Below are 23,379 nucleotides of genomic sequence, written 5' to 3' on the forward strand. Positions count from 1 at the left end.
GTTTATTTTTTTTCAAGTATCTAATTATATATATATGACAGTCATGTCTGTATTGCACTTTATTAAACAGATATGTTATGATTGGTAACAGTAGTTTCTACCATTTATGTCACTTTCCATTTGATCTTATTGCCTTTCACAACCACGTGTCATTGAAAATGAGTGAAACATACAAATGGGCCTGAATTTATTAATAAGGTTATATATCGCATAATGTTTGATCTGTTTTCCTTTTTTATCCCCCCTCACTTGTGTGTAGTTTTGATAATACAGGAGACGTGCTTGTATTTTCCTTTATGACTGTGCCGTTGTCTTGTTTAAACGTGTTTATTTTATAAAGTCACGTTTATAGTTTTGAATGCCTGCAACAGAACTCATATTTTATCTTATTTGTGTACATCAATGCATGCCAATAAGTGGTTCATGGTGCCTTCCCAAGCCTTTTATGAACAGGATTGGGGTAAGGGCTTTTTTATTTCCTACCAGCGTGCCTTGTGTGATTTGGACGAATGCTCTTCGTAGAGAATTCTGTGCTGCTCAGGCAATTCAGTGCTCTGCTGTAAACTCTTCAAAATGTGTGCAACGATCAAAGTCGTTTTTCCTGTTGACCGGTAGAAAAACTGAGGCCTGTGATTTTGATGTATTCTGCCACAATCCTTTCCCATGTACTGTATACTGGACATTTTGCAGATTCATTTAAACTGTAGCATTTGGAACACACACAAGGATCAACCCACCATTCCCAAAACAGAATGGACCCTTTTTGTAAATGAAATATAAAGGGATTGATGCGTGGTGCAGCGCTAAGAACTTAAAGTTAAGTGAAGAAAACACAGAGCAGATTGACCCAGCCAGAGCATAGAATTAAAGATATGGTTATCTAGCAGCATTTATTGGTAATTGCTAACAACAACAGGATGCTGCTGTGAATGAAAGCCAGGGGGCTTTTTTCCTTCTCGCAACTGCTCACTGAGAACTCTCTGTCTTAATATTTGGAATCCAGCATACTCTAGCTCAGGGGCGCGCAAACTGTGATTATCTGCGGGGAGTGCAGGGTTTACAGCGGCCCTGTGCGCTTTCCGAATGCACTTAAATGAAATGCCGGGGAAGTGGTGAAGGCCTTTGTAAACTTCACTTACCTTGGTTCAGATGGCTTCTGGAGATGTCAAATGATGCCATGGGATCATGTGACGTCGCTTTGCTATGGCAACATGATGCCCAGAACGCCGGAACCAAGGTATGGGGGGGGGTGCGCGGAGAGGGGGACAGCCGGCAGGGGGGCGCAGGAGAAAAAAGATTGCACTCTCCTGCTCTAGCGAACTGATCACTTCATCTACACAGTGGACTCATAATAACACCTCCAATGTAATATGAGGATCCGAATAGAGGTTTGGGAATTTAGTACCCATTTTCCCAAAAGTACAACTTTGTGACCAATTACTATTATTCATTTTGCGCAATCTGTTGCAACATGAGCTGAGATTGTCACATCCATACAATCACTTAAAGAGTCAATCCAAGGCGGCACATTTTTTTGTGAATCAATTTTTTATATATAGATTTGAAGCAGGACGTCTCCGGAGCTGAACTCCGTTAATTTCAGCTCTGGGGACCCCCTGTTTCCAGAGATACTTACCTGCGTATTTGGTGCCGGTAGCCACTCTCCTCGGTTAGTAGGGTTCACAATATGTCTGCTGCTAAGGTATTTCCCAGACTGCAGGTCAATAGGAAGCCGTGATGTCATCAGTGTGGCTTCTTATTGGCCCATGTGAAGCGGGAACTTCAAATCTGAAAGCCCTGCTTGCTAAGCCAGACATGCTACCGGCACCTACTACAGAGTTCAGTATCTCTGGAAGTAAGGGGTTCCTGGAACTGAAATGAATGGGATTCAGCCCCACAGATCCCCTGCTTCTATTCATATTTTATATCTCTATCTCTTTCTTTCTCTCTATCGCCATCTCTAACCTTTTGCCGTCTTGAATTGCTCATTTAAGAAACATTGAGAAAATGATGGCTTGAACCTATCTCAATATATACAGTATCCTGAACGTGCAAACTAGTACTACCATTCCTCCACTCGCCTCACAATTTTAATAATTACAGTGATATTTGTTTTACATGTTTGCAATAAACTAATTAAATGTTTTAAATAGTGTTGTAGTGGTGTGTTCCCAGAATAAACAGTAGCTTTTATTGTGTACTACACTTAATTATAAAGCGCACTTCTGTTATATTTTTAAGATTCATATTTACTTCATTTTGTACGTGCCATATCATTTATTGAAGGTAGAGAGAGCACAGTTGTGTTTTTTTTCCATGCAATTGTAAGAGTAAGAAATTGCTTTGTAACTGCCCCAATATCTCCATCATCATCATTCATCATCATTGTCACATACGGCACCCTGCTAGCACGCGACCTGCATTCGGGACAAGGGTTAATACTCACGCTCGCGAGCGTTCCCACTTCTCACCTCCGCAAAGGTCCGTCAAATGGACAATATCTCCTCTACAGGATCAAGATTCAATACTCAACCCGCAAGCTGCCCCACCCTTCACCTCCGCAAAGGTCCCTCCAATCAGTTTTATCTCCCTGTCACTGTAATGATATTGGGTCGTTTAATCCTCTTTGTTGCTTGAGGGGTTAGTAAGGTTGTAGAGGAGGCTTTGAAGTTGCTCTCCCCAGACCATCTCAAAGAACTTGATTAAAACAGTTGACACCTTGAGTGGACTATCCAGGATGGACCCCCTCCCAAAGTAAGTCCCTTTGAAATTCAGAGCAATGATTTTCTACTGTATGAGACAGCCCTGCATCCAATCGGCATCAGTTTTTATGTTCCCCATGATTCCCTGGTCTCCGTGTGAGTCCACCCCCACCTACGATTAGCAGATGAGTGAGGTTACGGAGACCTCAGGTGTAGAGCGGCTTTAGATATATGTTATTTCTAATGGCTACGGAGTAGGGGAATCATGGGTATTTTAGGAAGGAACTTCTGTTGGTTTTTTACTCTTTGATAATTCGTGCATTTCGCGCGAAACACGTCAGAGGGGCTGTTTTTTATGTGCCATAAATAAAGGAATTTTTTTTTGTACCTGTTTGGAGCAGTTCAGCTACTACTTTTTTTCCGAAAGCTTGTGCATCGTCTTACACACCTTGTTCACGTGAAATTCAGAGCAGACCAAAGAAACAGTCCTGACCGGTTTCAAACCCAGCATTTTGTATTCTGTTAAACAAGTGTAACTCATTAACCCCATTAAGCACCAAAGGGGATTGAACAACCCACTATCTCATATCATCATTCGTTCATCATTCATCCATCATCACCATTCATCCATCATCATCATTCGGTCATCCATCCTCGGTTATCCATCCTCGGTCATCCATCCTCCATCCTCCGTTCATTCATTCTCCATTCATTCATGAATAGGGTTGTGTGTGGCGCCAAAGTAGTGCACTGAGCTTTTCGCCTTACTATTTAAGCCGGGGTTCATTAAGCTCCGATAATGGATCCCGGTGCGCAATCCGGAGTTGACCGTCATTGACTTGTATGGCTGTCAATGCCGGTTCGACCTCCAGTTGCCCCTATGGGAGATAAGTATGTAGATTGTACAGCTCTCCTTTACCTTTACTACACTGTGATTGCCACTTAGCCTGCAAAAGAATAAGGGCCACACTTACTAAGCAGTGCTATTTTGTGATACACCTTCCACTGCCAGAAAGTGTCTTATGGATGGGTTAGCAGTGCGTACTTAATATGGCCCCACATGATTGCATGAAATAAGCCAGTGCAATGGTTAAAACCTCTTCTATTATGAAGAAAGATTTCCTATAACCTTGTGTAACAACTAGCAAAATATTTGCTTTCAGTTTATTAAGTGCATATACCACTAAGGGGTTATTATATATATAATTGTGTGTGTGTGTGTGTGTGTATATAAAAAAAAATCTCCATATTGCGCGTTCCTTCCATTGGGACTCAAAGTGCTTCACAATTACAGTGTAGTGCGTGGTAAGCAGCAATGTACATAGACATTTTACAGACACCGTTCTTGCCCAGATGAGCTTACAATCTATGATCATACTCAGTGCCAGTCAGTGTCTTTACTCACTGAGCCACTCCTTCTCAAATTAAACCATTTGTGTAATTGGTGTTTCACACTGTGTATAGGGTTATATATTGTAGTCCTCTAGCTCAACAGCAGTTCAATAATGAAGCAAACAAAACCAGTTTTATTTTAAATTTGATGCCGTTTTTTTTTGCGCCAGTTTTAAAACCGGGAGTCCTTGATAAATAACCCAGATTCACTAAAGGGTGTCCAGCTTTAGCACACCTAAACTCCTTTGCACTTACAATAAGAAGCACTGTACATGGTATTTTTTCAGGCACACGCCCCTGCCCAGATGAGCTTACAATCTGGGATTTTGGTGCCTGAGGCACAGGAAGATCAAGTGACTTGCCCAAAGGTCACAAGGAGCCGACATCAGGAATTGAACCCTGCTTCAAACTCGGTGTCATTGTTTTTCAGAGTTCGTGGCCTTACTCACTGAGCCACTCTTTCCGCCCTGTTAATTACTCAAAGCACATATCATTAAACTAGTTATGAGTCCAATAATTGTATAGAGATAAAATGGGACAATTTTTGACTATCTGTTGTCTTTTGGTAACTTTCTGTGTTCTCTATCTCCCTTTACTTTCTTTTCTCGCCCTTATTAACAATCACGGGGGGTTTAATCAATGATTCCCAGTATGCAGCACTAGAGGGCAGAGGCAGACCAATGACGGCTATGGTTAAGCACGACTACCTGAGCCGCTCTGACATTCCAGCACAGCTCAGCAATTACTTCCTCAGATCGCCCTCCAGAAGTCTGTTTATTGTCCCCAGTGAAATACTTTGGCTGTTATTTCCAGGCCCTTCACTTTTTGAAAATCTCTATTCTGCTGACTTCTTCCATGTCTCCTGATCTTTCACACAATTTAGTGTGTCTGTTATGTGTAACTTTACACAAGCACGCACGCAACTTTATACTCCAGGCCGTACTTGCAAAAGTAACAAAAAAAACCCCCAAGAAATTACATGCATTCTTCTGAATTTCCACCTTTCACCTAATGCTGCTTAAAAGGCTGCAACTCATTCGTATTTCTTAATTACCACAACCCCTGCACGCTCAGATTCCAAACCTACCACACACATATATTTGTATCATAAGGCGTGCTACTGGGATTGTGATCTCAAGTATAGAACAAGACACAAAAAGCCCCAGTGCTATTATGTCTTAATTCTATTCAACATGCCACAATATAATATAAATAACCCTTTCATTTTTTTTAAGAACTTTAGCTACATATTTTGGCCTAAAGATAAGTCTACTGACGTTGTCAAGGCATTCCCTTTCCCCTATATGTCATATAATACCAATAACATGTTACCTTGTATTATGATTATGAGATAAACTTCCCCTGCCTTTAAAAAAACAAAAACAAAAAAAAAACATTTCTGTCTACCAATTGGTGGATATTTGGCTAAAGTGATGGAAAGATGTGAATCTAGAAGGATGTGCATAGGCTTAGTTAACCTTTTGCTCTTCTATGTAAGGTCAAACTCCAACAGCACTCCCATAGAAACAAAAAGGTTTGTCATTATGGATTGGGTGAGCTTGTCAAACTGGGGAGTTTACGCACAGAGGTAACAAGACTTTCTTTGGTGGTGCTGCCATGTGCAGTCACATGGTCACAGCACCGAAGGATTAAGTGAAGAAATACAGTGCGCAGCTAAATAAACCTTTAATATAATAAACAACTATTGTGAATGTGATTAAAGTGCACCTTTGTATGAACCCTTAATCAAGGAATAAAATAATGTGTCATACAGTATCAACGATACAAGTCATTGGCGGCTGCAGCTGTATCATACGAGGTGGCTCAGCACTCCGACAGCACTAGACAGAATGCGCTTGTTCTTTTTACCAAATGTACGCAGAATACTCACCTTTTAATCTATTATAATATATTTGATATACTTCACTATTGCGGTTTTGCGCTGTTGTTTTTTGTCATTTTCCGAAGGATTAACACTGCATGGGGTCCGATTCCGAAGCACCATCCCGGCAGACACTGTCCCGGGAGCCGCAGACTGTTGCTTGTGTGCTCCCGGGACAGTAAGTCTTGCTACATCTCTATATCCCAATCTTTATCTAATGGTAAAGTATTTCAAACTCAATACAAACTATCATACGTCTTAACATACTGTACAACCAAAGATTTGGTTTTGCCTTTCACAATAGGAGCCTTTACAAGTCGTAACGCACATTGAGGTGGAAATCTTTAAAGCCGGCGTTGTACAGATTTCAGAAAATATGTTGGTTTTTTTTCTCCCCAAATTACTTTTATCTTTCGCGTTTCATCTTAATCACATACTTCAGTATCCTATCTTTTAGACGTTATCAAATGCCAGAAAAATGTTAGGGCCACATCTTATTTTTCAGGGGCTCGTAAATACGGCCCCGATAGTGCCATTTTTAAGAAAGGCCTTGAGTGAGCAGTATTTATATCCTTGTTAAGCACTCTGAGCACTGTTCAACGTTCTGTGGAACCGTGTTCCTCTTGCCTGGTAAGATTCGTTTGAAGGGAGCTGAAATCTTTCAGGTCAAGGAGAAGACAGCTCTGTGCAGGAGTACAATTGCCTGAGCAGCATACTCTTTTATCAGGAGACTAAGATGTGTTTGTGTGTGGGGTTTGTGACCTGCGTGTTTGCACTATGTCATTACGTTATCATACCCTCCAACTGTACCTATTTAGCAGGTGCCTAATTTTTATGTCCCGAGCCCATTCGATTCAGCTGTAGCTTTTGTACCCATTTCTGCCAGTGGTTGAAGCTGCTCGGAACCTTCAGCTAATTGGGAGAATTGATGACTTCTCTAAAAACGATCCGCTAGCTTGGGCCGATTTTAACACCACTTCCATAGAGTGTATACATGCATATACATAAAATCTCAAAATACACATTTTATTGGGAATATGTAGCTAATTGCATGTCTTACAATGCCTTTTTAGGTTTCACTTTCCTCGACCACGTACTGGCATAGCAAACAATTTGTACCTATTTTCATGCTGAAATGTTGAGGGTGTTCGTTACTACCATTATTCCAAGATGATCCTCTTCATTAGTTGGTTCTCCTGCTTTCTTCATGCTGCTTTCCAGTGATTTATTGCAGTGTGTCTGGATCAGTGCATGCTTTTGTGTTGCACTGTGTTAAAGGCACAGTGCCGTGTAGTCCCATGTCACAAATGTTATGTGGAATATATTGGGTTATAACTAGGCGGTTGACGCTTTCAAAAATTATTTATGTACAAGAATGGTTTCAATTATTTTTGAGTTTCGGGTTATTTCATTTTTTTTCTAAATGTTGAAATCTAAAATGTATTATGGGTTTATTACCCTGTACTCTTAGTATTATCCTCATCTCCTCTTTCAGTACCTTACCCCTTTTTCTTGTTTGCCATTTCACACTGAGCGAGTATGCATACTGTACATCTTATCTTATGAGAGCAAACAACATTGATAATCACCCTCACCTTGTAGAATACCTGTTGCAATTGGGAACAAAGGAAAACATTAAAACGGTAAAGAGACTGGAAATACTTATACCTTTGTTTTAGGTGCCTGTCACCCATTAATACATTAAACTTGTAGTTGCCATTAATTAACTTCGGACTTCATACAGCACACAAGAAGTGGTCTAAAGTCCCACAAACGCTACAAAAAATATGACGCATAATGTATTTCCAGTCCAAAATCAAAGTATGGCATGTGGGTGATTTGTGCTAATCTTAATGTTTTTCCAAACATTTCCCCAGTGTTAATATACTGTATTTATCGTGAGCATTAATGTACATGCATTATTCGCACATCCTTACATATCAATGTGGTAATACGTGAGTAATACGGTGACAATGTTGTGTTACGGCGGCTGCCCTATCCATTGGATACCTATGCAGTTGCTCTGATAAACTAAAGTGATCTTTTGTGATCTTTTCATGTTAGCCTTTGAAGAGCTTGAGAAAGCTTTTGGTGCATCCCAGAAGACCGAGGAGGCTCGCAAACAAGGAAAAGTGCAGATGGACGAACAGATTAAAGCAATCGAGCAAGCTGGCGAGGAGGAGCGTTTAAGTCTTCAGAAGGAACTGAGTCGCGTGAAGCAGGAGGTGGTGGATATTATGAAGGTGACTATGCACTGCCATTGGTTTATTTGTCACTTCCCTGTACACACCCTCTACCTGGGGTAGAAACAATGCAAGAGTTACCAAAGACTAACCCCCTTCTCTTTTCGAATTAAAACTCCAGGAGAAATAATGTAGCCCTTTCTGTACTAGAGGAAAAAATGAATTGCCCTCTTTGGCCCCTTGTTAATATCTTGAAAAGTCGCTTCTCTTGGTCAATGTAACTAGACCCCATTCAAATTAATGGAGATGAGTGAATCCCTGACATGGGGAGGCAGATTTGCAGCACATTAAATCCTGTTAGTCTCACATTTGCCCTCCATCCAAGTAGCACTTATTCTGTATCGTTACACTGCTTTTCTGCATTAGACTGTAATTTGAGGGACAAGTTTCAAAGTAGTGCTCAGTTTTCTTTTTTTAGTGTCCCCTCCCAAAAAATGTTGCGTTTCAGACTGATTAGTGTATGATGCTGTGATCATTTTTAATATAATCCTTAACATCATAATTATACTTAAGGTTTAACAGCTGTGCTAAAATCCCATTTAAGCATACTTATCACAATGCATTCTTCTTGACAAGAATGTCACTTTGAAACTGTATGTAAATGTTGTTTCCTTACCGTAATATAGAAGTCCTGTGACAGCCGCATTGATGAGCTGGAGAAGTTGCATGCAGAGGCCTTACTGACTAAAGGGCAGAAGCTTAAGGAAAGACTGAATATCCAGGAGCAAGAATTCGGGGAGCAAATGAAAGCAGCTCTTGTAAGACTATCACCTCTTCCCAATGACTTCAGCCAGCTAACCCTGAATTACACATTGCAGTCTGATCTTCTAGTTAGATACTTGTAATGCAGTGCTCTGTAATGGAAACCCAACACATGGCTTGGTAATATACAAATATAGAGAGGCACTCCTATGACCTATATGTTGCATGAAAAAGGAAATCAGCATCCCTATATTCCAAGTACATGCATATACGTACATAATGCAAAATCGCTATAGATGGCGGCACACAGGTAGTAGTTACAACAACTGCTAGAGTTTACTTCATGCTAATGGCAGGCAAAAAAGTAATGTTTCCGGGACACAGCCCCTTCCTCAGATAATGCCACCCGTGTAGCTCCCATCTTTTTCGATTTAACACATGGCTTAGTATGAGCAGAGATTGAGTCTATGACTGGCGACACTCACGTAATTAGTATACTTGCCCGGGTGCTTTTGTGAGGTCGATGCAAAGAAAGTAGCCAGTTGGCAGTCATGGTATCTTGGAAAAGTGTACATTTATTAAATACGGTGCATCAACATTTGGGTGCCGATTTTTATACCCCTACTTTGGCCTCATTGAAACTCATCCCTGTAACCAAATTGCATGAGTATTATTGCGATTGCTGGAGCTTGCATATTATAAATTGGTATGTGCCAATATAAATGATAAAAAATTGTGCGTATAAACAGCGTGTTTAGTGTTGAATGTGTATGAGTATTAAACCGCTTTAGCTTAAACAATCAATATACAGTATTAACATTAAGGTTTAGCTTCAATCACTAACTCGTTAACTAATATGTATAAATCTTAGCCGGTATTCTAACATTATTATAATTGTACAACCGACCAATAGTGTTTACATACAGTACTACTTGGAACATGTTTACATCACATCAATTCACCCAAGAAATAAAAATAAAGAAAAAATCTCAACGTCCCTTTTTGTTCTGTATGTGCTATATTTCCAACTGTCTTAGGGAAATTAATTTGATGATGGACAGTCTCTACGCATGACTGGTTAACATAATTAAGCAGATGAGGCATGTATAATTAAAGAGTCCAAATATCACCTTAATAAACTTTAGGCTAGAGATGACTCATTTATGATTCACATATTGTCAGTCGATATACCTACTATATGCATCTTGCAAAAACAATGTAGTTAAATAGACACTCCACCTTACTTATAATAAAACAACCTCATTTAATTTGTTAATTTAACCCCTTTGGTGCCAGGTTGTTTAGAAACTGTATCCACTTTGCCTCTGTATGTAGCAATCATCTGCCTCCTGGGGGGATGGACCATCTTGATCGATGATTATATATTTCTACGTCAGTAATCCATGGAAAGTTTCAAGAAATGTTGTACTACTGGTTGTTCTGGTTTGTTATTGCATATAGTATATGCATGTAGTATGTCTAAAAACGGGTAATATGAGGATCATGTATGTGTTGTCTAGCCTGACTATTACTATAGCAACATTGGGACTCTAATTATACTTACCTCACCAGCTTAATTCTGTTAACCAGTCAACCGTAGAGACTGTCCATCAACAAATTAATTTCCAAAAGACAGTTGGAAATATAGTACAATTAATGAGCACACAATTTTCAACTGGGATCAGTTATTTGGAGGTTAGTGGCCCCTCCTCCCAGGGTTTAAGCTCACCCCTCCCCACTTTTTAAGTAGCAGGTTTTTCCATGTACCTGTGCAGGATATGTCCATTAAGACCATTCTCCCCCCACTGCAGAGGTAAATGAGAATTTTCACAGGTAGTGTTAGGACCTGCATACTGGTCATGACGTGACAGGCTTATAACGCTTTGGCCAAGCTAAATGACCCTTACGCATGAGAATACTAACATTGAAGTATTTAACTATGTATTTTGTCACATTGGTTGTAGCATTGGGTATTTTTGTCTTTTTGTTGGAAATATCGTACATACTGAACAGAACAAAAGGGACATTGAGATTTTTGCTTTATTTTTTATTTTTTTGGGTGAATTAATTTGTTCTAAACATATTCCAAGTAGTACTGTATGTGAACACTATTGGTCTATTATACACTTGTAATAATGTTAGAATGCCAGTGAAGATGTATACGTATTGGGTTAATGAGTAAGTTAGTGTTTTGAAGCTAAACCTTAAAGTTAGTATATTGAATGTTTAAGCTTTAGAGATTTAACATTTATACATTTTGTACACTAAACACGCTGCTTATACTGTACCACTTTATTTGTATAATTTTCATTGGCACATAGCATTATGTAAGTTCTAACAGCCGCAATAATATACTGTACATGCAATTTGGTGCTGGGCTACCTTAAACGTCACAGGGAAGAGTTTAAATGACACTAGACCAGATTAGGGGTATAATAATTGGTATTTGTGTGATTGTATTATCTTGACAGGTCCTAGTGGGGACCGAAACATTTATGCACTTTATTTAATAAATGCAAACTTTTCCAAGATTGCGTGTGTGTGTATATATATATGTGTGTGTGTGTGTGTGTGTGTGTATACTGTATGTACAGTCATGTGAAAAAGAAAGTACACCCTCTTGGAATTCTATGGTTTTACATATCGGGACATAATAACAATCATCTGTTGCTTAGCAGGTCTAAAAATGAGGTAAATACAACCTCAGATGAACAACAACACATGACATATTACACCGTGTCATGGTTTATTTAACAAAAATAAAGCCAAAATGGAGAAGCCATGTGTGAAAAACTAAGTACAGTACACCCTTACTGCTTCCATAGGAATTAAGATGCTAAATAGCAGACGGTGCTGCTAATCAAATGCCCTTGATTAATTGATCATCAGCAAGTGTGACCACCTCTATAAAAGCCGACGTTTTAGCAGTTTGCTGGCCTGGAGCATTCAGGTGTGTACTTTCTTTTTCACACAACTGTATAGTGCAGAATAAATGAGTTCTTCAGTATTAGGTGATACCTTTTTTTATTTGGACTAACAATTTATGTCATAGGACAAGCTTTCGAGAGTTCTCCTCTCTTCCTCAGCCCGGCTATACTGATTAACAAAGGAATATGGCTAAAACAGTGTAAGGCCCATAGTATAGTGGGCGCGCGCGGCAGTTATAGTTGGCTGTGGTTAGCCAGCCATTGTATGCTAGGGCTGAGCGCGCGCACGGCAGTGAGCATGGAGCCTGGCGATCGGGGGGAAGACTCCGAAAAGTAAGTATTCGCACCGCTACCGCTCAGTGTCTGCAGTGTGTGTATGTGTGTATGTGTACACAATATTAATAAATAATTTCTTCTCACAGCATGTCTTTTTTTTTAAATTTTAATACACACAAATACACAAAGTGACACACAGTACCTTCCAAGTCTGTCACTCACAGCAGCACGGACCATACACACAAAAAGTATGGGTCACGTGCACGAGCGTTCGCACAGGCGCGCACGCACCCATTATATTACGGGCCTAAGGGAGAGCAGGAAGAAAAAAAAACATTTTTACGGTAGATAAGGTAGTGTGATAAAGTGTTTGAAGCCATGAAAGGATGACAAGGAACAGCATGGAGGGGGAGGGGGATGCTGTGTGGGGGGGGGGGGGGGTGGATAAGAAGAGAGGCAGGCAGGATAATTGAAAACAATGCTGATAGTGTGTGAGAAACCCTATATCCGCATTATATCCTTTTGTTTTTATGTCAAAGAGTCTTATCATTCTGAGCTCAAATGTTTTCCGTTCTTGGGTGCGTTTGAACATTCCATTGAGGATTTTGATTTTTAAATCATTTATGGAATGATCTGGTAGTGAGAAATGTGTCCCCCAGGTGAGCAGTATCTTCCTTCTTAGTGGTGGAGTATAGAGTGTCTGTGCATATTCATTCTGCCATGAAGCTTTAGGCTGGTTTCCCCAATGTAGCATCCTTGGTCACATTTGTTGCATTGAATCATACACACCACGTTCCTGGATGTGCAGCTGTATGTTCGTTTAATACACACACACACACACACACTAATTTTAAATAGCTGTTGCTCTTTTTTTTATTTTTTTTACGATGCCTTGTATGATGATGCCTTCCACAGTTCTTGAGTATAAAATGAATGTGAAGTGCATCTTGTGTTACTCACACCTAAAGTGGTACGATGATATATCTTGCCTCATAATCAGCCACACACTACCAAACTTATTTCTGCCGTACACAGTTGGACGTGTGTTCTCATACTGTACCAGCATAGCTTTGTTTAATCATTTCTGGGGCTCAGCCTTCCTAGTTGTGTCAAACTCCTGTAAATCGCTTAAACCCCATACACTTTGGGAATGTAATTAGATAAAATAAAGCGTCCTTTCATCAATTCTGGTGGCTCTGCCAGGAAACCATGTGACAAAAAAGCACACTAAGTTTGCCAACAATAAAAACAATCAATTCCTGTCAGGTCAGTACGTTCAGGCACAAAATAATACTGTTTTTGAAGTACTGTAATTTAGAAAACTGGGTATATTGTCCTTAACACCTACTGTATCAGTTTCGGTATTTCTTTGTTCAGTGCTGATTAGAAAGCTCTATACACTGGCATCTTATCAATATCTGCAAAGGTTTACTAGGCTTATTTGATGTAAGCCACTATACTTGTTCCATTAACTATTCTGGAATGCTGCCGTGTTACATATAATGTGATATGTTATCATAGCTGCTGACTACTGTGACAAATCTCTGATGCAGTATGTTGTGATACATTGTTTTACCACTGAAGCAAGTGGCTGGCAGACACATATGTATTTCTTGGCTCACGAGTATTCATTTCAGGCAAATTGTCGAGCGGAATATTCGAGGATCATACAAGAAAAAGAGCAACAGGGTTCGTTGGCCTTGGAAGAGCTGGAGCTGCAGAAAAAAGCTATGCAGTCTCAAACTACCAATCAGCTTCAGGAAATGCAGCAAGATGTCGAGGCATATAGAACGGTAAGTGAAGTGTATGTGTACATTTATTGTAGGCTGTGATATCTGTCAGTGGACCAACAAGACAGTCCTTCATGGACCGAAGATTAGGCTTGGTCCCCGCTGGCTGCTGCAGTGCCCACTGTGGCTGAGGCTGCAGGGACAAGAGCTACCCCTCAACGGGGTGGGGCCCACTGCAAGGGGTGTCTGCCGCCACGCTGCGGCGTCAGTTTTTCCAACAGACTGGAAAATTGTGCCCAGTACTAGCGACGGAGTGCTAGGCCACGCCCCCCGGCGGTTCAGCTAATGAAGGCGAACCTGCCGGGTGATGTCATGGCTGTGCTCCCCGTAACGCCCCCCTTGTCTTTCCCCCTGCAGCTCACTGCAGACCGGGGGACTCGGCGCAGACAGCGGGGCCGTAGCGTTGTTTCCCAAACCACCCTATTTGTGTACTAAAGTGATTTAATGGTTTTGTGTCACGTATAGTTCATGAAAGAAAACTACCCCAGATCAGGACAAATGTACAAGGACTCTGACATGTATCTGAGCAGGAGCTGAGAATGTGGCCCTTTATATTTTACCTGTTATTAAAATCTGTGGTGAAAGATAGTTCTACTTTAGATTAAACTTTTTTATGTTTCACTATATATATATATATATATATATATATATATTTATTTATATGTCATTATTTTCTTCTTTAATAGAGGATTCTCGAGCTGGAAAGCTCCCTTGCTAAGTCTTCCCAAGACACAGAGAGCAAACGTGAAGAGTTGACCACTCGAGTCGAATCTGAGACAAACAAGCACAACACAGAAATCACTGCTATCATTGAAAGACACAAGGAAGAGATTGCAAGCCTACGTCAGGAACAGGAACTAATGTGGACAGAAAAGCTGGAGCTTCTGCAACAAGAGCATAACGCAAGCATGACTGAGTTCAAAGGGAAATATCAGCAGGAACAAGACACACACTTAATGGAGAAGGAGAGTGTGTTCCAGGCCCATATTGAAGAGATGAACGAAAAGACATTAGAAAAGCTTGACGTAAAGCAATCTGAGCTAGAAGCCCTCTCTGCCGAGTTGTCCGAGGTTCTAAAAGCCAGACAGGAGATTGAGCAGAAACTCTCAGCAAGTGAGACTGAGGTCTACCAAATAAAACAAGAGTATGAGGCTCAGCTAGATAATGAGAGAAAACGGCACAGAGAGCAAATTGGAGCTATTGAAAAAGAAAAGGAAATACTTACTCAGGGGGTTGAAAAGGACCTTAAGGAAGAAATCAACAATCTTAAACTTCTGCTAGATGGGAAGGAAAAACACTTGGAAGAATTGCAGACAGAAGATCAGAAATGGAGGGAAGCTGCGGAGAAGGCTAAAGCTGACCTTAAACAAGTCTCTGCTCAGCTGGAGGAAGCACATCATTCACACGAGAAGAATACTCAGGAAAAAGCAGAGGCTTATGAAGGGCAGCTGACTGAACTGCAGGAGAAAGTAAAACATTTGACCGAAAAGAGAGACCACCTGAAAGAGTTAGGAGCACAAACAGAATCACAGCTGAAGAGTGTTAGTACAGAGCTGGACGTCTGTAAAGTCCAGGTACAAAACATGACCTTACAGTTAGAAGAACAAAACACGAACATGACACAAAAACTTCACTCGTTGGCATTAGAATCTGACACACAAGTAAAAGTGTTCAGAGCCCAAATAGAAGAATTGAAGAACATTGCTTTAGAAAGAGAAAATGAGATTATCCAACTGAAAGAGGCTCATAGTCAACTAATCTTAGAACTTAACCACAATGTGTCTGCCAAAGAAAAGAAAATCTGCTCTTTGCAAGAGGAATTTGAAATGAAAAACAAAAGTCAGGAAGGTAAAACTGAAAAACTGAAGCAAAAGATTAAAGAGATGCAAGAGTCATCAAAGAAAAAGTACACGGAGATGGAAAGCAAACTGAGGAAAGAGTTGGAGAAGAAACATCTGGAGCTGACTCGCAAAGAAAAGCAGTTCAATGAGAAGATGCTGGAGATGGCCCATGCCAGCTCAACTGGAATCAGTGATGCAATGTCTCAGCTGGAGTTGAATCATAAAGAGCAGATACAGAATATCATAGAGACTCATCAGCGGGAACTGGAGGAGGCCACACAGACTTGGGAAAAGAAACTCAACCAGCATATTGAGGAACATAAGGAGAAACATGAATTGGAACTTCAGGAAAAGGATCAGGAAGTCGCAGAGCTGAAACAGCAGCTCGCCAAAATGAGCAGTGAGAAAGAGGAGGTGGACAAACAGATAATGGAGCTGAGGGAAGTGAAAAGCAGGTTAGACGCTTCCTTCCATGAATTAGAAGAACAGTTTGGTCAGGCATCAGCTCAGGTACTGGCTTTGACACAAAGTGAAAGTCACCTAAAAGCCCAACTTAAAAGAGAAGAAGAGGACCGCACTGTAATATTAAATGAGAAAAAGACCCTTGAGGAGCATCTTGGTAATCTGAAAACAAGAGCAGAAGAGGATAAGAGCAAAGTTAGGGAACTAATTAGCAAATTAAAGGTTGCTGATGACAAATGCCAAGAACTAGAGACTGGGCGCAGTAAAGAGCATGCAGATTTTGAAAGAGAATTGCAGGATAAGCTTTCTGAAAAAGAAATGCACTATAGTCTGTTGCTAGGTGAGCAGGAAAAAAAGCTGGACTCCTGCTGCAAAGAAGCTACTGGGTTGTTAGAAACAATTACCGGTGGACTGAGTGAAAAATATAATGATCAAATTAATAGATTAATATCCAGAATTACTCACTGTGAAAACAGAGCATTTAAACTGAAAGAAGCTATTTCAAACCAGATGAGCAGAATACATGCGCTAGAAGCACAACTTGAAAAAATAACTAAAGAACATGCTTTACTAAACCTGTCTTTTAATCAGGTCAATCAACATTTGCAGGAAAAAGAAAATGTTATATTGTCCATTAAAGGTGAGCTCCAGGCTCTTGCCATTGAGAAGGAGGTCTTACAAAAAGAAGAAGGGAGCCAACAGAAGGCTGCTGATGAGAACGAGTCTTGCATTACTCAGTTGAGGAAAGAGCTGTCTGAAAATATCAATACTGTCACTTCTTTGACAACAGCTCTGAAGGACAAAGACTCAGAGGTATCCTCACTCTATGTTCTTATAAATGAGCTAAAGCTAAAGCTTGAGAACAGTGTGGACTTGTCAGAAAAAGAGAAGGCCATAGCTTTTCTTAGCACACAGCACGAGGACAACCGGCAACAACTACTGAATCAGATTCAGGATTTGATGTCTAAGATTGAGGCTGTTAATCAAGAGAATGCGTCTTCGCTTGAGCTGGCAGACAAGTGGAAAAATAAACTGGAGGAATGGAAGAAAAAAGCAGAACTCAAGTTTACCCAAAACCACAATACAATCAAAGATCTGCAGGGGAAGGTTGAAATTAGCAGTAAGCAAAGTTCAGAGAAGGATGAAAAACTTAAGAAAATGATGGAGGAATTGGAACATCATCGCAGCAACCTAGATACTTTGGTTGAAACCCAAAATGTCCAGGCTGGTAGAGATCGCAAAGAATTTGACTTAACCACCCAGTTAGAAGGCCAGAAAACGAGAGTTTTGCAGTTGGAGGAACAGCTGGCCAAATTAATGTCTGAAAACAAATGTTTGATGGAGGAGTTGGAGAGGCAAGATCAGCAGAAGAATATGGAGCAGAAGCAACTGGTCCAGAAGCTCCAGCATGTCCAGAGTGTTGCATCAGAAAAAGACAATCGATCCATGGAAGCAGAGGAAAAAGTGCTGAGACTTGAAAAAGAAATTGAAACCTTAAAAAATGACCTTGGAGCAAGAGAAACGGCATTTGAGCAGATGAAAACAGAGCTTTATCAGAGTAAAGATAAAGAGCATAAAGCTCTAGAAGACCGCCTCACTACAGAAAGCACAAATAAACTTGCAGAGCTGAAGAAAAAAGCAGAGCAGAAAATTGCTTCTGTTAAGAAGCAACTCCTGTCTCAGCTGGAAGAGAAGGAGCAATCCAAGAGAGATCTAGAAAATAAACTGCATGGATTAAAAGAAAAAATACAGAAAGAGGGACAAACAGTAAACGTAGGGCTAGAGCAGGAGTTGAAGGAACAGGAGAACAAATATTCATTGCTGGTAGAACAACACAAAGATCGAGAAGCTGATTTAGCAAAGATCAGAGATGAGCTGATGTCAAAGGAGCAGAAAGTGAGAGAGTTGGAAGACACAGTTGAAGCTGTCCAGAAGAAACTTTGCGAAAGAGAGCAGACTGCGAGAGAGGAGGACACGGCTATCTTCAAGGAGAAAGAAGCTCAAAAGCTTGAAGAGATTAAAGTGCTGTCTGCCAAACATGCGATGGCATTAAGTGTTCTCCAGGAACAATTGGATGGCAAAGATGCCCGGATCAAAGCCTATACAGAGAGTGCAGAAGAGAAGACAAGGTCCTTTGAAGAGCTTCAAGAGCAATTTGATGAAATTCAATCTCGGGAGCAGGAATCAAAGTTGAAGTTGGAAGAATTGGAGAACGAGAAACAAAAATTCCGCAAAGAAGTGGCTAAATTGCAGAAGGACATGCGCATGTTACGGAAGGAAAATCACCAAGAGCTAGGTTTACTAAAGAAAGAACTAACAGAGGAAGCTGAACAAAAAATGAAGTACGTTTTTGATGACAACCCCTTACTTTGCCTGTAGGAGACTCTTTGTCCCTCTAAGATCTGTTTGAGGGTTGGTAAAAGTCCATGGGTTGTCTCCCACAAGTTATTATGAATAAAATACTACTCAGAAATGGATAATTATAGCTATTGCAATAGATCCGTTTCGTTATACGTAGGACTAACCATATTCTCAATATAAAAGAAACCATGAGTGCAACATTATTACTAGGTTGTACTGTATATGGTTTTCAAATGTTTGTAGTTAAAACATTAATAGTATAATTATCATTTCTATAGTCTATGAGACCATCACTTTCATTGATATGTGAATATAGTTTCGCTTCTTTGAATCTAAAATAATGAAAGCCTGTGTGCTAGTTTTCATCATAAAACTCAGGCTGCGTGCACATCTTAAAACAAGTTAGGTAATGTGTGCATTCACTGCATTCACAGGTCTTGGAGTGAATGATGTCCATGACCCTGTGATTTTGTTGTGCTATTCCCATTCGATCCCGATTTTGTTTTCTCACTATCCAGACACGAACAGGAAGACCTTGAATTAAAGCACAATTCCACTTTAAAGCAATTGATGAGAGAGTTCAACACTCAGATGGCGCAAAAGGAGTGTGAGCTTGAAACGGCCATCCAGGAGACAATCGGTAAGCAAAAGTCTTATCTTAATAAAACTGCATTAATTAAGTCACTGGTTCTCATACCAGCCTTAATGGTCTTCAAAATCCATGGGGAGGATGGGAGAAAATCAACAAAAGAGAAGAAAAAGTACAACATCTAAGTGCAGGTGTCTTGAAAACGTTTGTAGATCATATAAATATGTGTGGTAGATATAAATGGACAAATCCCAAACTGTGGCAATGTTGTTCTTGTGTAGTGGACTCGTGGAAAAGAGAAATTGAAACCATAGGGCAGGTTAACAGTTATAAAACTTTGTTTAAAAGGATAAGAATCGTACTCACATGGTGTACGATTTTTAAAAGCATGTAACACAGCAAAATAGCAAAATATTGTATGGGACGTCATGAGTTGTCATGCTCTCACCGTCTCCGTTTGTGCCGCCGGTGGTCCGGGACGCCGTCTCTGCTTTGCCGGCGTCTCTCATGGGCTCCGCAACATCACATCCGGTTTCATCGGTTCTTTGCTGGATAACGTGTACGATTGCTGTGATCGCTCGGGGTCTGTCACTCTACGCGTTTCGCTAATTGCTGACGAAGCTAGCAATTAGCGATTCTTATACTTTTAAACATAAAGTTTTTTTACCTTTTGACTTGCGCTGTGGTTTCAATCTCTCTTTTCCACCTAGTCCCCTACACAAGAAAAATATTGCAACAGTTTTGGATTTGTCCATTTATATCTACCACACAGTGAGTAGGCACTCTATATGAGCTAAGATATTCATAGGATCTCCAAACTTTTTCAAGACACCTGCACTTAGATGCTGTATTTCTTCTCTCTTGTTGCTCCCCCTGGATTATGAAGACCGTTTTAGGCGTTTAGGGACCAGTGAAGACAGCACCTACCAGAGGGTTTGAGCAGGGGGCTACAACCCAACTTTTTTTGTTGTTGCTTTTTTCACATATTTATATTCACTGTATCCATTCACTTATGCACTATTTATTTATATATAGGCTAAGTAAATTAATATAATTATTGTTAAATTTTTCACCAGATTCACCTTATTTGTCACGTGGATTTTGTGGGAGCGCCTACTTATCACCTTGTTTGTTGCTTTCATACCAGCCATACAAGATTATAGGAATGACCAATGCACTTGCACACAGAATAGAGTAGAATGTTGGGTGGTTGCTTTGCAAACCTGGTCTGGCTCAGGGACCATGAGTTGAGGGTAAAGGGTCACTGGATTAAGTTATTCCAATCCAAAACAGCAGAAGCGCTCAAACAATCAGAGCACCTTTATGGTAAAGTAAAACGAATAGAGATTGGTAGGACAGCGAACCCAAGGAGAAATATCTAAAATAACTCACCGGGTTGATAGAAAAATAAAAAAAAGTTTATTAACTACATACTAAAAAATCACAAAACAGAGATACAAACAAAACACAACCTCCTCCCACGCGTCTCATGCCCAGCAGGTGCTTTTTCAAGGAGCACAAAGGGGTGTCTAAGGAAATGACTATTTAACCCCTCCTTCGTAATCAGAAACATCTGAATGAGATCACATATCACAAAAAATGGCATAGACAGGTATGATTGATACCTGCTGAAGCCTAATCATTGAATACCCCATGGATGTGTCGTCAAATGTAAATAGAATGTTTATAAGTACTTCTGATGAATGGTTATGGTAAATATCACAAAAAGTTACTTTAAATGTGTTTCCAAAAAGTAAGAAAGGGAGTAATCCTACAGTATCAATGAAGACTAAAACAGTCAGAAAATCGCAGTATTGTTTCATGGACTTAAACTGTTTTAAATAATATAAAAGTACCCAAGTAATTGCAAATGGAATCATTATATACAAAATACATTAAAAAATTAAACAAATAAATAATGAAAAAATTAAACATAGAAGAACATATATAAACAACCTACCACCTTTATGGTAAAGACCATTAGATGTATTTAACATTTCATTTTCAACTTCAAATTAAAGCGAATATACATTTTTGTATTTTAATTTGGCATTGAACTTGAGACTATACATGTTCCTAATAAGTCTCAAAATAAAACAAAAGCCAAATCTTAGCCCTTTATAAAATTGACCCTCTTTCCAGTGGTTTACATACTTTGATCCATTTTTCTTGACTGCCTTTTTTTTCTCAATATGCAACAACAGTTTTTGAAAGGTATACAGTAAGCTGCAGTTCTATAAAAAAAAAAATATATATATATACATACATACATACATACATACATACATACATACATACATACATACATACATACATACAGAACATACACACTGTCTCTGTGAGTGGGTTCACTGGCTTTGCATCTCATCCCAGGCTATGTTTAAAAGCTGTGTTTAAAACAGCGAGCATTGGCTCAAGGGTGCCATGTAATAATAGCTTAAAGACAAAAGGTGGCACTGTGTGCTCATTTGCATGTCATTTCCCAGAATCCCTTGCTTCAGGGGATGCACTGTATGCTATTTAAAATTAAAAAAAAACCTTCCTCCCCCCCCAATGCTTGGACAGACTGGAGATGTATACAGTTGAATTTGTGGGTTTAAAAAAAAAAAAAAAATGTATAGGTACCATTTCAATGTACTATTATACTCGTGTTCAGTAAACTATTTATTACCTGCATCTTTGTATGTGCCGTACCCAAATCCCTGATGCTCACTTTTATTACATGCTCCTGTGGCTTAGCCTCTAGATTCCTTCATTGTAGCGGGGGATATGGTGAGACCAGAGTTAAACTAAGAACAAGAACCTTGTAGCAGGGAATTATTGGTCCTGGAAATTCTAATGCAAAAAATAAATGCTACACAGCACAATACGTATATGCATTGTTACGTTATTATAGGAGTTGTGCATGATCTTGTCCTTGTAACCTGCACTGTTCCAGCAACAATCAACAGATAGCAAAACAGGCTTAATTAGATATTTTGTTTAACTGCTCGTCTAACGAACATCTCCTACTGTTAGGTAAAGCTCAGGAGGTTGAGGCGGAATTATTGCAAACACATCAATTTGAAGCCACCCAACTTCACAAAAAGATAGCGGAGAAAGAGGATGACCTGAAGAGAACAGTGAAAAAATATGAAGAGCTTTTGGAGGTAATTTAACTTATGTGAACACACTGGTTTGGTGAAATACACATCCATTTTATGGGTGCTGTGGTTCACCCCATTTTTTTACCTTTATAAAGTTGTAGAGACCTGTTTAATGTAGTCATCTTGAAGCATTGAAGACAGCGTAACTGTAATATATGGTTCGTGAAACAGCCACAGACATCAAGGGTAGGTAAACTACAGGCAGTCGCCTGTAAACAACCCTAGGAACCTGAAAATTACAAGGACTGTACTGTGTTGTCTCCATCATAAAACGTATCAGGAAAGACTGAAGGACTTCAATATGCACAGCTGAGAAGAGAGAGTGGCAATATGATTGAAACTTTCAAAGATATGAAGGGTCTCAAGCAGGTACAGGAGGGGGACGCATATTTCAGAGAGAGAGAAAGAGAAGCGGTTCTTATCTGCCATCAAATTGTATGCCTGTATGTTAAAGCTGCAGTTCAGTCTTTTTTTTTCATTTATTTTTTTTCATTTATTTTTTTACTTCAATAGTTTCATGTGGGCAATCTCTAATTACCTAAAGAACTGTATAGCTGCCGGTCAATTCGTTCTCCATGTATTGATAGGCGAAATTTGGTGACATAATTAGAGCTGGCATATGTTTTTCTTCTGCTTCTGTCTCTCAGTGGAAGCTCATGAATATTCATGAGCACTCCTGCACTGACATGTGCTAGAGGGAGGGCAGGGATGACAAAGGGGAGTGCCAGAGCTTGTGACAGGACATGAAGGGGCAGTGCCTTAGCAAATGCTTGTTAAAATAGAATACAAGACAATTGGTCTTTCAAAGTTGTTTTTTTAAAAACAGAAAATGCTAAAAGTATTTTTTCTTACTACAGAACTGATTTATTTAAAAAAAATCACACATGCAGGATATTGACTGAACTGCAGCTTTAAGCAATACCATGTAGATCTGCACAATTCTACTGCGTTGATAAAGATGGGCATTAGCTTTGGAGTAATTTGGGGCAAGCAGCCTTATTTTTCCAGAACTAAAAAGTTTATTGGAGCCAGACGTCACTGCCACAGTTGGAAAACATATCAGTAA

At 39.8% G+C, this 23,379-nt stretch overlaps 2 protein-coding genes across 6 annotated transcripts in view; one reads left to right on the forward strand and one right to left on the reverse strand.

Moving 5' to 3' along the window:
- LRRFIP2 (LRR binding FLII interacting protein 2) overlaps positions 1–23,379 on the reverse strand; it is a 501,877-nt gene that overhangs the window by 405,609 nt on the left and 72,889 nt on the right. The gene's annotated exons all lie outside the window — the stretch shown is intronic.
- The window catches only part of GOLGA4 (golgin A4), a 145,226-nt gene that overhangs the window by 73,177 nt on the left and 48,670 nt on the right, over positions 1–23,379 (forward strand). For all 5 annotated transcript variants that reach the window (XR_012799195.1, XM_075586516.1, XM_075586517.1 and 2 more), the window contains 6 exons: positions 8,041–8,219; positions 8,846–8,977; positions 13,762–13,917; positions 14,601–18,559; positions 19,097–19,218; positions 22,186–22,316. Coding sequence is in view for 4 of the 5 variants with exons in the window: in XM_075586516.1 (XP_075442631.1) it covers positions 8,041–8,219; positions 8,846–8,977; positions 13,762–13,917; positions 14,601–18,559; positions 19,097–19,218; positions 22,186–22,316 (4,679 nt within the window). In the remaining variant the exon portion in view is untranslated. The remainder of the gene's footprint in view (positions 1–8,040; positions 8,220–8,845; positions 8,978–13,761; positions 13,918–14,600; positions 18,560–19,096; positions 19,219–22,185; positions 22,317–23,379) is intronic.

Source organism: Ascaphus truei, chromosome 2 (assembly GCF_040206685.1).
Source record: "Ascaphus truei isolate aAscTru1 chromosome 2, aAscTru1.hap1, whole genome shotgun sequence".
In the NCBI taxonomy this organism is placed as follows: Eukaryota; Metazoa; Chordata; class Amphibia; order Anura; family Ascaphidae; genus Ascaphus; species Ascaphus truei.